The sequence below is a fragment of the Neoarius graeffei genome, chromosome 11 (assembly GCF_027579695.1).
Source record: "Neoarius graeffei isolate fNeoGra1 chromosome 11, fNeoGra1.pri, whole genome shotgun sequence".
In the NCBI taxonomy this organism is placed as follows: domain Eukaryota; kingdom Metazoa; phylum Chordata; class Actinopteri; order Siluriformes; family Ariidae; genus Neoarius; species Neoarius graeffei.
In genome coordinates this window covers 38,432,370-38,455,816 of record NC_083579.1, presented here as the reverse complement: position 1 = coordinate 38,455,816, position 23,447 = coordinate 38,432,370, and the positions used below count along the sequence as shown (strand labels likewise).

The window sequence follows — 23,447 nt, the reverse complement described above, 5'->3', positions numbered from 1 at the left end:
CCGATTTTTGCCTGAGCCCTACTGTACCTTTGCCTTTCTGCCATCTACATACTTCATTAAAGAAGTTTTCTCTTTACACTGCCTGTTTTCTGAGTCTGCTCTTGAGTCCTCACTTCACCTCAGCTCGCCACTCGTGACAGCACAGTCTGGCCAACATGGACCCAGCAGATTTTGCCCAGCTAAGAGCAGTGGTGCAGAAATGGGGAGCTCTCTTTGGGACCCACCAACAGGACATCCAACAGGTGAATCAAAACCTTGTCGCCATCTCTGACACTCTCAATCTTCTTGCCACTCAGCTACAACAGCTTCAAGTAATGTCTGCTCCTACACAACCTCCTCTACTGTACCTACCGCTCCTCCAGCTCCTGCTCCAGCCCTCTTCAGAGAGCCGAGACTTCCCACCCCACAGCCATACGACAGAGAACCAGGTACCTGCAGATCACTTTTCTCAATCCTCACTAACCCTTGAGCTTCAACCACTGGCCTTCCCGACAGAGCGTTCCCGAGTGGCCTACACCATCACTCTCCTCACTGGCAAAGTTAGGGAGTGGGGAACAACTGCACCATGCTGCGCCAGCTTCAAGGATTTCACAGAGGAGATGAGGTGAACCTTTGATTGCTCTCTGTCTGGCAGAGAGGCAGAAAGAGAAATCATGGGGCTGCGGCAGGGTGCCCAGTCCGCTTTTGACTATGCGATTGCGTTTTGCACTTTGGCGGTATCTTGTGGCTGGAATGAGTGCCTTGTTTGATGCATTTTTGAACGGGCTGTCAGACTCCATCAAGGATGAGCTGGTCTCACGAGAACTGCCACCTGATCTCCCTGGTCTCATGCACCTCGACAGTTGTATTGATTCCTGGATCAGACAGCGGGTGAAAGAGAACTCAGACTAGTCTTGCTCCCCCTCAGCCTCCCATTCCTTCCGCTGAGCCAATGCAGGTAGACTGAGTCTGCATCTCACCTGAGGAACGACAGCGCCGTCGGGAAATAAGGGCATGTTTTTATTGTGGACAGCTGGGGCATTTCTGCCAATCTTGCCCTTTAAAAGGAAAAACCCACCAGTGAGTTTAGGGGCCCTGGTGAGCAATGTCCAGAATCAGCCCCTTACTGATTGACTGCTACTCCCAGTGGTCATTATCCATGGCAATCAGCCCCATGACCTCCAGGCACTCATTGATTCAGGGGCTGACAGAAACCTGATCTGCTCAACCACCGCCAAGCGCCTGGGAATTCCACTACTGGCTCTGAACCCATCCCTCACTGTCCTGACCCTTAACGGTACTGGTCTGACCACCATCACCCATAGAACAGCCCTGGTCACCTTAAGAATTTCTGGCAACCACTCTGAATCCATCCAGTTTTGTCATGAGTAATCTCCATGTGCCCATAGTTCTTGGTCTGCTCTGGTTAACTCTACATAACCTCCATGTCAACTGGACTAACAACACCATTTTAGGATGGAGTCAATTCTGTTTATCGTCATGCCTGAGATCTGCCCTCCCTCATGCCGAGCTGCTCCAGCCCACCATTGGTGAATAGCCTGACCTCTCTAATGTGCCTCCTGAGTATAATGACTTAAAACCTGTGTTCAGCAAGTCTCAAGCTGTTTCCCTTCCTCCCCATAGGCCCTATGACTGTGGAATTGACCTCCCTGGAACTGCACCACCTAAGGGGCGACTTTACTCACTCTCTCTCTCTCTCCTTCTGAAAGGCAAGCCATGGATAAAGACATCAAGTCCTTAACAGCTGGAATTATTTGTCCCTCTTCTCCTGCAGGGGTGGGATTCTTTTTTGTGGAGAAGGACAAATCCTTGTGCCCTTGCATTGATTACCGTGGGCTAAATGACCTCACTATCAAGAACTGTTACCCCCTACCTCTCATGTCTATGGTGTTTGAGTTACTCCAGGGAGCCCAGATTTTCACCAAGCTAGACCTTACCATCTTGTGAGGATCAGGGAAGGGGACGAATGGAAGACAGCGTTTAACACCCCCCACAGGCCACTATGAATATCTCGTGGTTCCATTCGGCCTGACTAACGCTCCCATGGTTTTCCAGGCCCTTGTTAATGATGTTCTGAGGGACTACCTTAACGTTTTTGTTTATCTGGACGATTTTTTTCCCCACTCCTTTGATGAACACCGCATCCACGTCAGGCAGGTCCTTCAGCAACTCCTGGAAAATAAACTCTTTTGTTAAGGCCGAGAAATGTGAGTTCCATAGAAGTTCTGTCTCCTTTCTGGGTTTCATTATCTCCCCTGCACAGATTCAGATGGACCCCCTGAAACTCAAGGCAGTTGCTGACTGGCCCACTCCATCCTCTTGGCGAGAACTCCAACGGTTTCTTGGGTTTGCGAATTTCTACAGGTGGTTCATCAGGGACTTTAGTATGGTGGCTGGGCCCCTCATGGCCCTAACTTCCACCAAGGTCCCTTTCAGCTGGGAGGAAGGGACCGAGAAGGCATTCTCCGAGCTCAAATGAAGGTTCACGTCAGCACCTATAATCACCATTCCAGATCTGTCCCAGCAGTTTGTGGTTGAGGTCGATGCTTCAGAGTCAGGGGTCGGAGCCATATTGTCCCAAAGATTGGCTAGTGACAACAAGCTTCATCCTTGCTCTTTCTCTCATTGGCTTTCCCCCTCTGAGAGAAACTATGACGTTGGCAATAGGGAACTGTTGGCTGTTAAACTGGCCTTGGAAGAATGGAGACATTGGTTGGAGGGGTCAGACCTTCCCTTCATTGTATGGACAGATCACAAGAACCTCGAATACCTCAGGACTGCCAAGTGCCTCAGTTCTCATCAGGCCCGATGGTCTCTTCTTTTCTCGCTTCAAGTTCACACTTTCCTTCCACCCAGGCTCTAAGAATGGTAAGCCCGATGCCTTGTGCAGAATGTTTTCTCCCCTCCAGGAGGAATCAACCTCCCCTGAGACCATCCTTCCTCCACGGTGTCTAGTGGGGGCTGTTCTGTTAGAGGTGGAAACCCTGGTCCAGAAGGCCCATGAGCAGGACCCAGGGCCCAGTAATGCACCTCCTAACCATCTTTTTGTTCCTGTGTGGGCACTGGTGTTGCAGTGGGGTCATGGTTCCAGAATGGCATGCCACCCAGGAGCAGCCCGGACTCTGGCACTCATCTGACAATGTTTTTGGTGGCCATCCATCAAGGAGGACGTCCAGAGGTCTGTGGCAGCTTGCAACATCTGCACCAGGAACAAGACTGGCAACAGACCCCCTGCCAGCCTGCTGAGACCCCTTCCTGTTCCCCACTGGCCCTGGTCACACATAGCCCTGGATTTTGTCACAGGACTCCCCAATTCAGGTGGCAATACTTGTATCCTCATTGTTGTCAACCGTTTTTCTAAAGCTGTTAATTTTATTCCTCTGCCCAAGCTTCCCACTGCCAAGGAGACTGCCGAATTGCTGATACTCCATGTTTTCCGTCTACACGGACTCTCCTCAGACATCATATCAGACTGTGGACCCCAGTTCTCTGCCCAATTCTGGTGCTTCTCGCAGTCTGTCTTCAGGTTTTCACCCTCAGACCAATGGACAGATGGAACGGGCCAACCAGGAGCTGGAAGTGGCTCCCAGGTGCATGGTGTCCAAGGATGCTGCCTCCTGGAGCAAGATCCTTCCTTGGATAGAGGTACGCTCACAACTCCTTAACCACCTCTGCTACAGGTCTTTCCCCCTTCCAGTGCTCTCTGGGTTACTAGCCACCACTCTTCCCCATCCAAGAAGTCGCCGTGCCCTCTGCCCAGATGTTTGTGCGCCACTGCAGGAGAACATGGGCATTGACCAGGAAAAAAGCTCCTACGTTCTGTCAAGATGTTTAAAGAGCAAGCCGACAAACACCACTCAGCAGCTCCCATCTATCAGGTGGGGCAGCGGGTAATGCTTGCCACTTGCCCCTCAAGACAGTCTCCCGCAAATTGGCTCCCAGGTTCATAGGACCTTTCCCCGTCTCCAAGGTAATTAATCCCTGCTCTGTAAGACTGTCTGTCTCTGCCCGTAACCATGCACCGTATTCATCCAACTTTCCATGTCTCCCAAGTCAAACTCCTTGTCTCCAGTTCCCTGTCCCCACCCTCCAAACCCCCTCTTCCTCCCAGGTTCATAGATGGTGGTGAGGTCTTCACTGTCAGGAGGCTGCTGAAGGTATGACGCTGAGGCAGAGGGCTCCAGTACCTGGTTGATTGGGAGGGGTATGGTCCTGAGGAGAGGATCTGGGTTCCTGCCAGGTTCATCATGGATCCCACCCTCATCACGGACTTCCACCAACAACACCCTGAGGCACTTTCTAAGGTGCCTGGAGGGACCTGTTGAAGGGGGGGTACTGTCACAGTCCGGTCCAGTCCATCCATGCCTTAGCTTGTGGGACTTCCATGCTGGATCCAGGACAGGAATTCAGTCCTGCCTTGCTGAAAGCCATTTTCTGAAGCAGCACTCCCACACCTGCTACCACTCCTCTCCCATCAGCTAGGGCTTTTTAAGAACGGTTTTGGAGCTACTCCATTTCCCAGATTGTCTCTTGTAGACTTTCCTCGCCTTGCTACAGCTCCTTGGTATTGTGTCTTCTTGATTCCCCCTGCCTGAATCTTTCCTTTTTTTGTCAAGTTTTTCTGTCCAGTTTTTGTCCCTGTTTTTGCCTGCCTGTTCTTTTGAATTGTGTCTTTTGCTACCTCTGCCTGGATTTCCCTTGTCCCTGTGTTCATCAGTTTTTGTGAAGATTTTTGTACCTGATCGTGTCTATCTGCTCCTGTGTTTTTGACCTCCTGGCCTGTTTTTTGACTACCGATTTTTGCCTGAGCCCTACTGTACCTTTTTGCCTTTCTGCCATCTACGTCATTAAAGAAGTTTTCTCTTTACACTGCCTGTTTTCTGAGTCTGCTCTTGGGTCCTCACTTCACCTCAGCTTGCCACTCATGACACAGAATACATTTTTTTCACAGCATTTCTATATATTTCTATCACTTTTACGTGTTTTAGCCATAACACTAATGAAACACTAACATCTCTGTAAAGTTAGTGTTTTAATCAGAAATGCACTGTGAAACAAACCATTAATACAGCAGCTGCTTTCAGAAACTTTTTTTTTTTCACACTACAGCTGAGCATTTTGAAACCTGCTAAATATTTTACTGAACAATCTGTTAGCTGAGTCAGGCTAACGTGAACACAGCACCCTCTAGTGGCTGTAAGAGGCACTGAAACTGGTGTTGACTGCAGTCATGTTTGCTTTGTTACCTCACCCACTACGGATGGGGTGAGGTATTGTTTTCGGTCGGGTTTTTTTTTTTGTAAACGATATTACGGGAAAACAGCTAGATCAATCTTCATGAAACTTTCAGGATAGATGGGCATTGGTCTCAAATAGAACTTCCAACATTTTAAGGGTAATCTGGTCAAGGTCACCAAAAAGGTCAAAATCATTTTTGTTGTGTCTACTGCCTCATAGAGGTGCTAGCCACTACGTCATCGTGCTGTAAGAGTGTAAAGCTCGCACACTGCACATGTGCATACACATGTTCCGATTAAAATGGCCGGCGAGTGTATACAATTTGGTTCAACATTTGAAATAAATGGACTAAAGAAATCGCTTTCAGACATGTTTATGCTTATTACAGAGGGAAAGTGTGTTCCACTGAGCTCTAGCACTGGGCCTTTTCCGGGAAATAAGAGTTTCGGTCATGGAGACAGTGTGTGTATGTCAGCCTCAGTTCGGAGGTTTCAGTTTTGAAAACTGTAAGAGTAGAATAATATAAAGTACAGACACTTGGCATACAGTGGTGCTTGAAAGTTTGTGAACCCTTTAGAATTTTCTATATTTCTGCATAAATATGACCTAAAACATCATCAGATTTTCACACAAGTCCTAAAAGTAGATAAAGAGAACCCAGTTAAACAAATGAGACAAAAATATTATACTTGGTCATTTATTTATTGAGGAAAATGACCCAATATTACATATCTGTGAGTGGCAAAAGTATGTGAACCTCTAGGATTAACAGTTAACTTGAAGGTGAAATTAGAGTCCGGTGTTGTCAATCAATGGGATGACAATCAGGTGTGAGTGGGCACCCTGTTTTATTTAAAGAACAGGGATCTATCAAAGTCTGATCTTCACAACACATGTTTGCGGAAGTGTGTCATGGCACGAACAAAGGAGATTTCTGAGGACCTCAGAAAAAGCGTTGTTGCTGCTCATCAGGCTGGAAAAGGTTACAAAACCATCTCTAAAGAGTTTGGACTCCACCAATCCACAGTCAGATGGATTGTGTACAAATGGAGGAAATTCAAGACCATTGTTCCCCTCCCCAGGAGTGGTCGACCAACAAAGATCACTCCAAGAGCAAGGCGTGTGATAGTCGGCAAGGTCACAAAGGACCCCAGGGTAACTTCTAAGCAACTGAAGGCCTCTCTCACATTGGCTAATGTTAATGTTCATGAGTCCACCATCAGGAGAACACTGAACAACAAATGGTGTGCATGGCAGGGTTGCAAGGAGAAAGCCATTGCTCTCCAAAAAGAACATTGCTGCTCATCTGCAGTTTGCTAAAGATCACGTGGACAAGCCAGAAGGTTATTGGAAAGTGTTTTGTGGATGGATGAGACCAAAATAGAACTTTTTGGTTTAAATGAGAAACGTTATGTTTGGAGAAAGGAAAACACTGCATTCTAGCACAAGAACCTTATCCCATCTGTGAAACATGGTGGTGGTAGTATCATGGTTTGGGCCTGTTTTGCTGCATCTGGGCCAGGACGGCTTGCCATCGTTGATGGAACAATGAATTCTGAATTATACCAGCGAATTCTAAAGGAAAATGTCAGGACATCTGTCCATGAACTGAATCTCAAGAGAAGGTGGTTCATGCAGCAAGACAACGACCCTAAGCACACAAGTCGTTCTACCAAAGAATGGTTAAAGAAGAATAAAGTTAATGTTTTGGAATGGCCAAGTCAAAGTCCTGACCTTAATCCAATCGAAATGTTGTGGAAGGACCTGAAGCGAGCAGTTCATGTGAGGAAACCCACCAACATCCCAGAGTTGAAGCTGTTCTGTACGGAGGAATGGGCTAAAACTCCTCCAAGCCGGTGTGCAGGACTGATCAACAGTTACTGCAAACGTTTAGTTGCAGTTATTGCTGCACAAGGGGATCACACCAGATACTGAAAGCAAAGGTTCACATACTTTTGCCACTCACAGATATGCAATATTGGATCATTTTCCTCAATAAATAAATGACCAAGTATAATATTTTTGTCTCATTTGTTTAACTGGGTTCTCTTTATCTACTTTTAGGACTTGTGTGAAAATCTGATGATGTTTTAGGTCATATTTATGCAGAAATATAGAAGATTCTAAAGGGTTCACAAACTTTCAAGCACCACTGTATTTTACTTCTGTGATTTTTAAATTGTTCATTTTTGGATTACACTTCATTTTTGTGGCTACTGCCTCACAGAGTAAATATATATATGCTATATTTACTGCATGGACAGGGTATCAGAAAACCAATTTTATTTATAAACAGCCACATGGACCCATAGGGTACCTACTTTTTTCACAATATCTTCCTTCATATTCATCATAAGTGCTACCAGGCGAGGTTTGTTTTGCCTGGCAACACTTGTTAAATCTGATTCTAATAAAACTTATTTTGAAAACAGTATATACAGTTCTAGTCAAAAGTTTGTACACACCTACTCATTCACCATTTTTTCTGTATTTTGACTATTTTCTACATTGTAGAACAATACTGAAGACATCAAAACTATGAAATAACATATGGAACATATATGGAATTATGTGGTAAACAAAAAAGTGTTCAAAACAAAATATGTTTCATATTTTAGATTCTTCAAAGTAGTCACCGTTTACCTTGATGACGCTTTGCACACTATTGGCATTATCTTAACCAGCTTCATGAGGTAGTCACCTGGAATGCTTTTCAGTTAACAGATGTGCCTCGTCAAAAGTTAATTAGTGCAATTTCTTGCCTTCTTAATGTGTTTAAGATCAAACAGTAAATAGTAAATAATAAAAATGTGGTAAATAGCCCTATTCCACAACTGTAGTAATCCATATTATGTCACGAACCGCTCAACTAAGTAAAGAGAAACAACATTAATCATTACTTTAAGACATGAAGTCACTTTTAATTAATAAAAATAAAGAAAAAAATGTTGAATTAGAAAGTTTGTCCAAACTTTTCGCTAGTACTGTAAATGTTTGCTCTTGGCAGACAGCTCTGAACCTCTTCCTCTCTGTTTGTCTCTCAGGTCATACCGCTGTGTGATTCAGTTTTCCCTATGTTGGGGCTTGATGATGATGACAGTAAGGATGCTCAGCAACCAGACATCCCCATGAGGATGAACTGAATTTACTTGGCTTTAAATAACGTTTATTGAATTAGAGCAGAGTGTACAGTCTGAGAGCATTTCTGCACTCGCAATTCATTATGAAAAATCAGTCAAGTGGTACAAAGTGGAGACTAAAATTAGACACAGAAGTAAACACAGCAAAACGGAAATGTGTGGGTGTGTAATAATTCCCCCAAGGATAATAAAGCTCTATTGACCTAAATAGACCAGATGATCCTTGTTACCTCATCACACTCTCAGTCAGTTCATTATTTAACTGCAGGAGCAGAAATCACAGATCTCACACAAAAAAATATCTTTATGCACTTTATTGAGAAAATTATTTCTTCTGTGGAAATCAGATCATTACAGATTACTTGATCTTAAACAATTTGAGACCTGAAAATGAACATGTTCAATGGTGCTTGAAAGTTTGTGAACTCTTTAGAAGTTTCTATATTTCTACATAAATATGATCTAAAACATTACCAGATTTTCACACAAGTAGTAAAAGTAGACTCTAAATTGACCGTAGGTGTGAATGTGAGTGTGAATGGTTGTTTGTCTCTGTGTTAGCTCTGCAATGACCTGGTGACTTGTCCAGGGTGTACCTCGGCTCTTACCCATAGTCAGCTGGGATAGGCTCCAGCTTGCCTGCGACCCTGTAGAACAGAATAAGCGGCTACAGATAATGGATGGATGGATAGTAAAAGTAGATAAAGAGAACCCATTTAAACAAATGACAAAAATATATTTTATCATTTATTGATGAAGGAAAATGATCCAATATTACATATCAGTGAGGGGTAAATGTATAGGAAACTCTACTTTCAGTATCTGGTGTGGCCACCTTATGCAGAAATAACTGTAGCTGCAGTTTCAACTCTGGGATGTTGGCATGTTTCCTCATATGAACTGCTCACACAACATTTCTACTGGATTAAGGTCAGGACTTTGACTTCACCATTCCAAAACATTCACTTTTTTCCTTCTTTAACCATTCTTTGGTAGAATGACTTGTGTGCTTAAAGTCGTTTTACTGCATGACCCACATTCTCTTGAGATTCAGTTCACAGACAGATATCCAGACATTTTCCTTTAGAATTAACTGGAATCATTCAGTATTTATTGCTCCACCAATAGCCTGTTTCAGATACAAAATACATTATTGCAGGAAGTAAAAACAATATGGAAAAGATAACAAATTTTCATTCCCACTCAGTAATCCATAATGGAAAAGTAACAGATATCTTGTATTCCCACCTGACTGTATTTAACATAATACTACAGTGCGCCAATGATGCGAAACCGGACATGACGGCTTTGACTATCTTGTGTAAATAAAAGGTTTCCACACTTACATCCGTCTCCGCACCTCAGCCATGATAAAAATATTAAGTGGAAATGTCACAATCCCCTTTATGAGACAGAGAGAGAGAGAGAGAGAGAGAGCACAGTCACATAACCTTTATTACAGTACAATGTTATACCCGATTTATTTTATTATTAGTTACTGTTGTTAATGTCATTGTGTGTAATTTATAAATGAAACTTTATCATCGGTGCGTATGTCCATGAAAACCAAGCTTTATATATGGTTCACTTCTATCTGTGGTTTCGGCTCTCCTCGTTAGATCTTGGAACGTATCCCCTGTGGATTCAGCGTTCCCACAGTAACTGCTGATGTTTTCTTTGCTTGTTGTTTTGAATTTGCTGCTGGTTGCTTTACAGTGAGACAGTATGAGCTGTCCCATCACAATGTCACTACATCATCATTTACATCACCGCCAGCAACGTCACAACCGGTCACAAAACGTAACTCTGATGGCTCCAATTCCCACAGGAGCTGTAACAAAAATTCTGTAAATATTATTTGGTCGACAGGGAGAAGATTAACATTTTGACTTTGCTGTATTTCTCCCAGTCGCACAGGACACCATTACAGCATAATAATGGAAAATATACAATTTTTGCTATGAGTGGGAATGGAGTAAATGATGGTAAACCATCCTGGACCAGAGACAGCAAAACAGGCCCAAACCATGATACTACCACCATGTTTCACAGATGGGATAAGGTTCATATGCTGGAGTGCAGTGCTTTCCTTTCCCCAAACATAGCGCTTCTCATTTAAACCAAAGAGTTCCATTTTGATCTCCTCCATCCACAAAATTTTTCCAAAAGCCTTCTGGCTTGTCCACGTGATCTTTAGCAAACTGTAGGCAGGCAGCAATGTTCTTTTTGGAGAGCAGTAGCTTTCCCCTTGTAACCCTGCCATGTACACCATTGTTGTTCAGTGTTCTCCTGATGGTGGACTCATGAACATTAGCCAATGTGAGAGAAGTCTTTAGTTGCTTAAAAGTTACCCTGGGTTCCTTTGTGACCTTGCGGACTATGACATGCCCTGTTCTTGGAGTGATTTTGTTGCTCATCCACTCCTGGGGTTGGGGGGTAACAGTGATCTTGAACTTCCTCCATCTGACTGTGGATTGGTGGAGTCCAAACTCTTTAGAGATGGTTTTGTAACCTTTTCCAGCCTGATGAGCATCAACAATTTTTTTTTCTAAAGTACTCAGAAATTTCCTTTGTTCGTGCCATGATAGGGACACTTCCACTAACATGTGTTGTGAAGATCAGACTGACTTTGATAGATCGCTGTTCTTTAAATAAAACAGGGTAAACACTCACACCTGATTATCACCCCACTGATTGAAAACACCTGACTCTAATTTCACCTTCAAATTAATTGCTAACTCTAGAGGTTCACATACTTTTGCCACTCACAGATATGTAACATTGGATCATTTTCCTCAATAGATAAATGACCAAGTATAATATTTTTGTCCTATTTGTTTACTTGGGTTCTCTTTATCTACTTTTAGGAATTGTGTGAAAATCTGGTGATGTTTTAGACCATATTTATGCAGAAATATAAAAAAAATGCTAAAGGATTCACAAACTTTCAATCACCACTGTAGAATTAACAATCAAGTTGATTAGAATTGCTCCCCATGCAACTAATCATGAAAGAAAAAAACAGCCTCAATGAGGCTGTAGCTCATGCCGGTCACTGTTGTTGTGTGTAAGTTTGAAATCCGATCAATCCTGTGGGAGGAGTAACGATTTTTGTCAAATTGCATATGACCCCTGTGTAGCCGTATCCATGGTAGGTAGTGCCACCTGGTGAACAATTCTTGTTGGTATATGTCTTTAGAGTCTTCTGGGTGAGTTTCACTGAAAACGTCCCAGCAGTTTACAAAGAGTAACGTTTAATGTGACGGGTCACCCAAAATTTTCAGACACCCATAAAATTGTAAATATGACAAATAGCGCCACCATCTTGACAATTTTTATGCACATCCACCTGGGGAACATTGTATACGAGTTTGATCAAAATCCAGTCAATCCTGCAGGAAGAGTAGCGATTTTTGTAAATTGTGGACGGATGACGGATGGACGACACGTGATTGCATAAGCTCATCTGGCCTGGACTATGGCTCGATGAGCTAATATAAAATAATTTTGAATCTTTTGTATTGAATTAATTAAAAACAGAATTAATCTTAATCTATTTACATGTCTAAACTAATACATTTCAGACACAAACTATCACCACTGTTAGGATACTTCTGTAAATAACCGAACTGACATCATAAAAATACACCAAGAAACATTAGAGAACATTTAATGTGTTATAATTTTTTCAAAGAAGCTTGAATCACTGAATCAAACCAACTCACGGAATCAAACGCATTAAATCAAGTTGTTGCATTGAATCAAATCAATGGATCAAATCGAATCACTGTATTGAAGTTAATCACAGTATCTAACCATATCTAAGTCATTATTGTATTATTGTGTGATGTGTTTAAGCGCTCTCACCTCCTCCACCAGCTGCAGCATGCGCCGAGTACTCTCCAACGACTGCAACACACACACACACACACACACACACACACACACACTTGATTAACAAAAACACACACTGCAGGGCTTCACAATGATGTCACGTCAACGCTGGTTTATCAGGTTTTACTGAAACAGTGTAAAATGTGTGACTGAGTAACATGGCTGTGAGTTTAACACTGAGTAGAGAAGCATCACACATCACACTGCTGCTGCTGTTTCTCAGCTTTTTCAACTCTCAGAGTAAAAGTATCAGCTTCTGCTTATTCAGTAGCTCTCTGTTTTTCCTTTTTTACACTCGGGGTCATTTTGTCCTGAACAGAGAACATTATCTCTTCATGCATAATTGATACAAATTCATCAGAGTCTAGCACACAGAGAAATATAAATATATAAAATAGTGTACTCTGATTGGCTGAGAGCAGTATGGTGTGTTCTGATTGGCTGAGAGCAATATAGTGTGTTCTGACTGGCTGAGAGCAATACAGTGTGTTCTGACTGGCTGAGAGCAATACAGTGTGTTCTGACTGGCTGAGAGCAGTACAGTGTGTTCTGATTGGCTGACAGCAGTAGGGCGTGTTCTGATTGGCTGAGAGCAGTATGGTGTGCTCTCATTGGCTGACAGTAGTACGCAGAGCAGTATGGTGTGTTGTCATTGGCTGAGAGCAGTAGGGCATGTTCTGATTGGCTGAGAGCAGTAGGGCGTGTACTGAGCGAGTTGTCATGAGGTGGTTCATGTAGGATTTTTTTGGCACCAAGGATGACTCACTTCATCTGCCAGCTGGTCCGCTCGCTCCTGCAGGTTGGTCAGCTCATTCCTCATGTCAGAGTCGTCCGCCATTTTGGCTCAAAACTGTAAACACAACATATCACATTTTAACACTCAGCATTCTATCTGAAATATTTATTATAACCATTTACACCACTCTGCTGCTGCTGCTGAATTCTGATTGGTCACAAACTCCCAAATAAAACACACTTGCAGTAACTGCTTTTAAAGTTGCCATGACAACAACATTGTTGACTATCTTGATGCATTGTATGGGTGAATATGATCACTCCTGACACAGATCCTATGTATGTAAATGGAGGACGAATCCAGGGGGCAGAACCTGGGGGAAGATCTGACATGTTCCTTTATTCCACTTTATTTCAGTTTTATTTCAGCGTTTGAGGACGCTGCGCTCTGATGTGTTTCTGTGCCGACTGGAAGGAGACCTGATTTATTTTTATCTCTGTGAGATTTCGGATTTGAATATTTCATGGACATGAAACACAGGGAGAGGATTTCTTCATGAAAAATGTGTGCTTCTCACAGATGTACAGACAGTATAGAGATTGTTACACAAACTGCGACACACATTCATCAGGCATCATATCTGAGAGTGACGTGGTGTGCGCGACAGTGAGAGACAGCAAGAGACAGTGAGACTGATATGGTGATATATAATCAGGGGATTATTACTCTCACCTGAGACAAGTCTGGATCATTTTACTCTCCTCTTCCCTAGATCTGAATTTTCAGCATCCCTAATTGATAGTGTTTTCTTGTTTTAGAGTTTCCTTAGGTCTCAGCTGTTCCTAGTTTCTTTAATTCCAAGTTTCAATAGTTTCCTTGTTTCTTTGTTCCGTATACTAACAGATGTGTCTGAGTGTTAAATAATGGGTCTGAAATTAAAAGCCTCAGCATGGAAGAACACTGAACATTAAAGTGCTGATGACACGAACATGACTCTATGCAATTTCTTAAATAAACTATACAACATGGCAAACATGTTAGATTTCTGTTATAATTACGTGAAAAGAAGCTGTTGTTACGCGAATATCCAACTTTTAATTGCACAGCGCAAGAAAACTGGGTCCGTGGCTCGCGGCCATGCTGTGACGTCAGCGGAAGAACATGCTGCGGATCACTGGCTGTTCTACTCAATGGAAATGGCGCATGAAAACGCCGGTGAACTCTCTAGTGCTAGCTCTTCAACAACCAAATACTGGTACTTTAAGCAGTGATCATGATGGCATGATTTTATCTGATTTTAAATAAATGAGATTGATAATAATGTGAATGTTCACAACTAGTACATACAAACTCTGCAGCTTCTGATTCAGCAGCTGCGTCATACTCCGCAAAAACATCAGCAAGAACCTACAATATAAATGGAAATGCAATACACTAAGCTCAAATGACTTTTGGAAAGTATAATTTCTAAATTTTTTCTACATATTCTTGAAGTCGGTCATCGGGGTACTTGCTACCGTTCCCTAACAACGCATGGCAAAGGGTAAAGTGTAGTGTTGCTACGAGTACTTGCTAAAGCCTCCGGTGGAAGATCCTCGATGTGCTGATAAGACATACAGTTCTATATAACACACAAGTGTCACGATAATCACAAAACAGATGCAAATTGTTAAAATACCTAATTTTTAACCAATCATGTGTTGATCTCTTCCGAATAGAATCTATGATAGCCTACCCTCTTTACCCTTTGCCTCTCGTTGCTAGGCGGCAGTTACATGAAAGCCGCAAGCTTTCACAAGCAAATACATGACTGATATCACGCCAACTTTATGATTACATTTATGATTATCATGAATGTGTACTCTATGATGTGTACTCTATGAGCGCTCTGGAGCGAGTGACTTCCAAGATGGCCGCGCAGACCACATGGTTACTATTTTTAGCATCATGTCGGAGCACTCTATAGCTCTACGTACCTTTATCTTATGTCGTTTCTCAACACGTTCTGACAGGAGGACTGTCTTTGGAGGAGTCGCCTTGTCCCAGGCGATTGCTGGATCCGGCATAGCTACTAGTAGACCCCCTCCGGAATACTGTAGGCACTGCTGATGGCAGCAACACACGTTTGTGCTGAACTGAACACCCAAGAGATTCTTTTAAGCTGGGAAGGGTGTCAAAACAATCCAAATCGAAGTGTTCAGAGCACAGGACAGATGTTGGTGAGGGCTCCCACTTGTCACGAGTGCGCCTGACTTGCTTCACCCACTTCGCATGCAGCTCGGGATCTCTGGGAAACTTGAATAAACTTACCCCATCCTTGTGGGTTTTGGAGCAAAAGCCGGCAACACAACGCGAAGGCATAATAACTATATATATATATATATATATATATATATATACAGGCTGCGATTTGTCAAAAAACCAGAAGGGGGGATGTTTTTTTTTAATCATGAAACGTCACAAAACTAAGGTAACAATAGGCTAACAGCTCAATAACATCCGATGATATCAAATGAATAACACTGTGGCAGCGGGGGCGTGGTCAAGCATCGGTCTGTGACAGGAGGGCGGAGTCAGGGAAGGTAAGTGGCAGAATCACTACACCTGTCGTTAATTCATGTGTTTGTGTGTCTTCCCAGTGACCGCGCCCTATTTAAGGAGAGAGAGCGAGAGCAGCGGGAGCTCTCTCCACAACTAGACGACTGATGTGTGTGCGTGTGTGAGTGCAGATAGAAGCTGAAAAGCTGAATAAAAGCGAGTTGTGTGAAATCAGTTCTGTCCTGCCGTCCTTCTGTCACAGACCGATGCTTGACCACGCCCCCGCTGCCACAAACACTAAATGAAAACGAACACTAAACCAGAGATAGTAAATCATCTTCCTATCTCTCTGACTAAATACACGAACACTAACACACAACAAAGTTCGCATTGCTTGTCGGGTTGCTGTGATGTTTCTCTCCCTCCGGATTAAATGGACAGTGACTCGAAAATCACTAAAATACATGAATACTAAATGAACAGTTTGCTCTGATGGCGCAGTTCATGTAGCCTTTTCTGCTTTCCCGTCGGTGCGCTATCCGCCACGTTTCACCCTTCTTTAATCCACATTTCTGCGAATTTCTCAGCAGGTCAGGAACGCACGTTTGGCTCATTGACAGCGAGGAAAAGAAGGCTGTTCAGTGTGGATACATTCATTCTGTTGCACTCATCAGTAAGGATGTGATTCATGGCGCTAAATCCACATTCACACTCTGGATATTGTTATTATCTACAATGTACCTATTTGCTGGGGACATTCGTGAACATCAAAGCTGCCACTTCGGGTCATTTTGAAAGTGAGTGCAATGTAGACCATAGAAAACTGTGTCACAACATGCCTGTCATGTCAACTTTTTTTTGGGTTTGTTTGTTTTATTGACGAGGTTGTCCCTGAGGATTTTTTTTCAGCAGAGATAAAAACCAGAGGGGGGGATGATCCCCCCCCATCTCCCCCAGCAAATCGCACCCAGTATATATATATATAAAATGTATAATAATTTATAATAAAAATACTAATAATGATAAACTGAACACCTGCCGCATCAACAACAAACTGGTAAGTTAAGAGGAAGGTTCTTTCGCTGACGTCATATAGTTCCTCCTCCTCTTTCGTCTCCTGGGTGCTGCAGCCCCGTCAAATTTGCCCAAATAGCCGCGTTTTCTATCATAACTTGTAAAATAGGCACCTTCGTGAATTAATATATGGATCATCGGGAATTACTTTTTATGTTATAAAACATCGCCAAAGATGTCAAAAACGTGTCATCAGCACTTTAATGTATTTCCACTGTTTCACTCTCCTGTGACTGAAATTGATCAGTAAATAAAAAAACAGAGTAATTCTGTGTTTAGTGTGAATGAACATTCCGTCAATACTCTGATCATATACAGTGGTGCTTGAAAATTTGAGAATTTTCTATATTTCTGCATAAATATGACCTAAAACATCAGATTTTTAAAGCAGATAAAGAGAACCCAGTTAAACAAATGAGATAAAAACATTATACTTGGTCATTTATTTATTGAGGAAAATGATCCAATATTACATATCTGTGAGTGGCAAAAGTATGTGAATCTCTAGGGTTAGCAGTTAATTTGAAGGTGAAATTAGAGTCAGGTGTTTTCAATCAATGGGATGACAATCAGGTGTGAGTGGGCACCCTGTTTTATTTAAAGAACAGGGATCTATCAAAGTCTGATCATCACAACACATGTTTGTGGAAGTGTATCATGGCACGAACAAAGGAGATTTCTGAGGACCTCAGAAAAAGTGTTGTTGATGCTCATCAGGTTGGAAAAGGTTACAAAACCATCTCTAAAGAGTTTGGACTCCACCAATCCACAGTCAGATTGTGTACAAATGGAGGAAATTCAAGACCACTGTTACCCTCCCCAGGAGTGGTTGACCAACAAAGATCACTCCAAGAGCGAGGTGTGTAATAGTCAGCGAGGTCACAAAGGACCCCAGGGTAACTTCTAAGCAACTGAAGGCCTCTCTCAACCACTGGCTAATGTTAATATTCATGAGTCCACCATCAGGAGAACACTGAACAACAATGGTGTGCATGGCAGGGTTGCAAGGAGAAAGCCACTGCTCTCCAAAAAGAACATTGTTGCTCATCTGCAATTTGCTAAAGATCACGTGGACAAGCCAGAAGGCTATTGGAAAAATGTTTTGTGGATGGATGAGACCAAAATAGAACTTTTTGGTTTAAATGAGAAGCGTTATGTTTGGAGAAAGGAAAACACTGCATTCCAGCATAAGAACCTTATCCCATCTGTGAAACATGGTGGTGGTAGTATCATAGTTTGGGCCTGTTTTGCTGCATCTGGGTCAGGACGGCTTGCCATCATTGATGGAACAATCAATTCTGAATTATACCAGCGAATTCTAAAGGAAAATGTCAGGACATCTGTCCATGAACTGAAACTCAAGAGAAGGTGGGTCATGCAGCAATACAACGACCCCAAGCACACAAGTCATTCTACCAAAGAATGGTTAAAGAAGAATAAAGTTCATATTTTGGAATGGCCAAGTCAAAGTCCTGATCTTAATCCAATGGAAATGTTGTGGAAGGACCTGAAGCGAGCAGTTCATGTGAGGAAACCCACCAACATCCCAGAGTTGAAGCTGTTCTGTATGGAGGAATGGGCTAAAATTCCTCCAAGCCGGTGTGCAGGACTGATCAACAGTTATCGGAAATGTTTAGTTGCAGTTATTGCTGCACAAGGGGGTCACACCAGATACTGAAAGCAAAGGTTCACATACTTTTGCCACTCACAGATATGTAATATTGGATCATTTTCCTCAATAAATAAATGACCAAGTATAATATTTTTGTCTCATTTGTTTAACTGGGTTCTCTTTATCTACTTTTAGGACTTGTGTGAAAATCTGATGATGTTTTAGGTCATATTTATGCAGAAATATAGAAAATTCTAAAGGGTTCACAAACTTTCAAGAACCACTATAAGTAATGAATAAACATAAATCTTGGTAACTTCCTGATATAAATCCCAAGTCAGTGAGTGTTAAAGTGCTGATGACACGTTTTTGACATCTTTGGCAATGTTTTATAACAAAAAGTAATTCCCGATGATCCATATATTAATTCACGAAGGCGCCTATTTTACAAGTTATGATAAAAAACGTGGCTATTTGGGCAAATTTGACAGGGCTGCAGCACCCAGGAGACGAAAGAGGAGGAGGAGCTATATGACTTCAGCGAAAGAACCTTCCTCCTAACTTACCAGTTTGTTGTTGATGCGACAGGTGTTCAGTTTGTCATTATTAGTATTATTATTATACATTTTATATATATATATATATATATATATATATATATATATATATATATATATATATTAGTTATTATGCCTTCGCGTTGTGTTGCCGGCTTTTGCTCCAAAACCTACAAGGATGGGGTAAGTTTATTCAAGTTTCTCAGAGATCCCGAGCTGCATGCGAAGTGGGTGAAGCAAGTCAGGCGCACTCGTGACAAGTGGGAGCCCTCACCAACATCCGTCCTGTGCTCTGAACACTTCGATTTGGATTGTTTTGACACCCTTCCCAGCTTAAAAGAATCTCTTGGGTGTTCAGTTCAGCACAAACTTGTGCTGCTACCATCAGCAGTGCCTACACAGTGTTGCCAGATTGGGAGGCTTCCCGCCCAGTTGAGCGGTTTCAAGTGCATTTTGGTGGGTTTTGAACATATTTTGGGCTGGAAAACGTCAGCAGTATCTGTTGCCAGATACTGCTGACGTTTTCCAGCCCAAAATATGTTCAAAACCCACCAAAATGCACTTGAAACCGCTCAACTGGGCGGGATTCCTCACAATCTGGCAACACTGCCAGTATTCCAGAGGGGGTCTACTAGTAGCTATGCCGGATCCAAAGACAGTCCTCCTGTCAGAACATGTGTTGTGAAACGACATAAGATAAAGGTACGTAGAGCTATAGATTCTACATGATAATCATAAATGTAATCATAAAGTCGGCGTGATATCAGTCATGTATTTGCTTGTGAAAGCTTGCGGCTTTCATGTAATTGCCGCCTAGCAATGAGAGGCGAAGGGTAAAGAGGGTAGGCTATCATAGATTCTATTCGGAAGAGATCAACACAATTCTAGACTCCCAGAAGAGGAAGAGCTAGCACTAGAGAGTTCACCGGCGTTTTCATGCGCCATTTCCATTGAGTAGAACCAGAGTAGAACAGCCAGTGAACCGCAGCGTGTTCTTCCGCTGACGTCACAACATGGCCGCGAGCCACGGACCCAGTTTTCTTGCGCTGTGCAATTAAAAGTTGGATATTTGCGTAACAACAGCTTCTTTTCAAGTAATTATAACAGAAATCTAACATGTTTGCCATGTTGTATAGTTTATTTAAGAAATTCCATAGAGTCATGTTCGTGTCATCAGCCCTTTAAAGCAGAATCGGTTCAATAAAGATCACTACAGTGATGATGGAATTACAGAAAAAAGAAATAACTGATGAAACCTTCTGCAGAAACATCCTGCTACATCAGAGAACATATCTGATAACAGAGTCAGTTATACAACCTGAATAACTTACACACACACACACACACACACACACACACACACACACACACACACACACACACACACACACACACACAGGAGAGGGTGAGATGCCACATTGTAAATGAACATAATAGCTATTTTTCCTCAAAAGGCAATGAATCAGAGATGAGCAAGCTGATTAACAAAGGATTAAACTCACTGCTTAAAAATCAACAGATTAATAAATATCTGTATATTACAATGCATATTCCATACATACAGCCTATATCAGAGATATCCCGTAATACTCTCCCTTTACTGTTACTGTGTTGTAATAATATTGCAATAAATATTTAAGAATACATCATAATTATAATAATAAACCATAAAACACATTTACAACTAAACGTCTGGAGGAGTATTAAAAAGCCTCTCACACGGAGCTGCAAGTGTGTCAAGGACAAAAGAAATGTCACTGTAACTAACACACACACACACACACACACACACACACACACACACACACACACACACACACACACAGGCTGTAACACATTACTCACTCAGAGTTCTGCATTGTTATCACTGTCACTGTTTTCATGTTGCAACCAAATATGTCATATTTTAATATGTAATAATGAAAATTTTTAATATTTAAATGAGCTACTGATTATTAAGGAACTCTAATTACAGACAGAGTGAACATTAGACATTAGCCAAACTATGTGTGTTCAGATCACACACACATCAGTAAAAGTGTAACATGTGTCATTCTGTTAAACAAAGGAAATCATTAATTTGGTCGTCTCCTAGCAACAGAGTGATAACTGATTATTTTCTGAAACATAAAACAACATTAAATAAGGGAGTTGTCATAAAGTAGAACAGGAAGTTGTAGAGACAGTATGTAACAACACAACAACTATCACTCACTGTCTCACTCTTGCTGTCTCTAGCTGTCTCACACACCATATCACTCTCACAGTCCCTCACAGTCGCACTCTCACTGTCTCACACACCATATCAATCTCACTGTCCCTCACTTTCTCACTCTCACACACCATATCACTCTCATTGTCTCACATACCACATCACTCTCACTGTCCTTCACTATCACTGTCGCACACACCATATCACTCTCATTGTCTCACATACCACATCACTCTCACTGTCCTTCACTATCACTGTCGCACACACCATGCCACTCTCACTGTCCCTCACTTTCTCACTCTCACACACCATATCACTCTCACAGTCCTGCACTGTCTCACTCTCACTGTCTTAAACACCACATCACTCTCACTGTTTCACACACTATATCATTCTCACAGTCCCTCACTGTCTCACTCTAACTGTCTCACACACTGTATCATTGTCACTGTCTCACAAACCATATCACTCTCACTGTCCCACTCTCACTGTCTCACACACCACATCACTCTCACTGTCGCTCGCTGTCTCACTCTAACTGTCTCACACACTGTATCACTGTCACTGTCTCACACACCACATCACTCTCACTGTCTCACACACCATATCACTCTCACTGTCCTTCACTGTCTCATGCAGTCTCACTCACTATCGCTCGCTGTCTCACTCTGTCTCACACATCGTATCATTGTCACTGTCTCACACACCACATTACTCTCACTGTCTCACACGCCATATCACTCTCACTGACATTTGGAACAAAACACTCATTAAGCTCTAAACCACAGCTGAATCTGGTAATGAACAATGTTGCTATTGAGCAAGTACAGGAAACAAAGCTTCTGGGGGTAACTTTAGACTGTAAATTATCATGGTCAAGACATATAGATTTATTGGTGCAAAAGATGGGGAGGAATATATCTGTAGTCAAAAGATGCTCACCTCACCTGATCAAAAAGGTCCTGCAGACCCTTGTACTGTCACACCTAGATTACTGCTCAGTGGCCTGGTCAGGTACCATAAAAATGAATCTAGGGAAGCTACAACGGGTACAAAACAGAGCAGCTAGGCTTGCCCTTAAATGCACACTGAGAGCCAACATAAATAATATGCATGATCAACTCTCCTGGATGAAAGTTGATGTAAGGTTGAGAGCATCACTTATTTCTTTCATAAAAATATTAATACATTAAACAACCTTAAGTGTTTGAGTAGACAGCTCACACTTACATACATGTCAACCTTTGGTCAATCAAACCTGTATAACCAACCTCCAAAATCCAAAAATGATATATCCAAGTTACTTTTTATTCAATATTAATAACAATAAACCTTCAGAATGAATACAAAGCTCCAATGTTTGACAAAAACACAAAGTGTCACTCTAATGTTCTGAATTGTACTCCATGACAGCTTTTTTAGCAGTCTGCACCAATACCTCACTAGGCTGCATGTCACAGCAAGTGTCTGTGTTGATCTTGCCGGAATGCCCATTCAGAATCTTTTCAGTCGCTAGTGAAAGTCGCTCAGGTGGAAATACGCTTTTCAAACAAAATGTTACTTCCTGGTTGGCGGGATTCTCGCAATGCGGTGTGCGCATGATCAGAAGTGGAACGAAGTCTCGCTACCACAAGATAATGCGCAATTTCATAAGACTCTTTACTGGCTGTTTGTGCTTTCTGTGGTGTACAGTATGTTTGTAAATGTTATGCGCTCTTTTATCATCATGGGAATTGATTATAGCTCTAAATAAATATTGAAGTTTTTTTAAAGAATCCATATAACTTTATTTGTACGCCCGTATACTACGTTTATTGAATCAAATCCGTATAAAATATGGACATTCCGTATAGCTTGACATGTATGCACTTAGCTCTAATGTGCATACGTATCCCACTAGACATGCCACTAGTGGCAACTATATTATACCAATAATTAAGACAAACTCAAAACAACGTACAGTACTATGTAGAGCTATGGTTGAATGGAACTTGCTTCCAGATCAAATTTCAAAAATCCAGAATAAAGTTAGGTTTAAAAAACAAGTGAAGCAACAATTCATGGCTGTTAGCACTGAATCCTTATGATGCATTGTATTACTAAATTTTACTTTTATTTATTCAGTTATACCTTTTTTCTTCTTTTTTTGTAATTCTATTTGTTTGGTGTTGATGTCTGTTTTGGGTGCTGATGGGTTTTTTTTTAATCTGTTGCTTTGTATGTTGATTTCTTGTGTGTTATATGTTGTGTGTGGACCCCAGGAAGAGTAGCTGATGTCTTTGGCATCAGCTAATGGGGATCCAAATAAAATAAAACAATAAAACTCTCACTGCCCCTCACTGTCTCATGCAGTCTCACTCACTATTGCTCGCTGTCTCACTCTCACTGTCTCACACACCACACCAGTCTCACTGTCTTCTGCTGTCTCACTCTCGCACTCATGCTG

The 23,447-nt window shown here is 42.1% G+C and overlaps 1 protein-coding gene across 1 annotated transcript in view; it reads right to left on the bottom strand.

Annotated features, from left to right (window-relative positions):
- The window catches only part of snap25b (synaptosome associated protein 25b), a 57,511-nt gene that overhangs the window by 15,852 nt on the left and 18,212 nt on the right, over positions 1-23,447 (bottom strand). The window contains exons 2-3 of the mRNA XM_060932975.1: positions 13,039-13,122; positions 12,246-12,287 (exon numbers count right to left, since the gene is read on the bottom strand). Of these exons, the coding sequence (XP_060788958.1) occupies positions 12,246-12,287; positions 13,039-13,110 (114 nt within the window). The 5' untranslated portion in view covers positions 13,111-13,122. The remainder of the gene's footprint in view (positions 1-12,245; positions 12,288-13,038; positions 13,123-23,447) is intronic.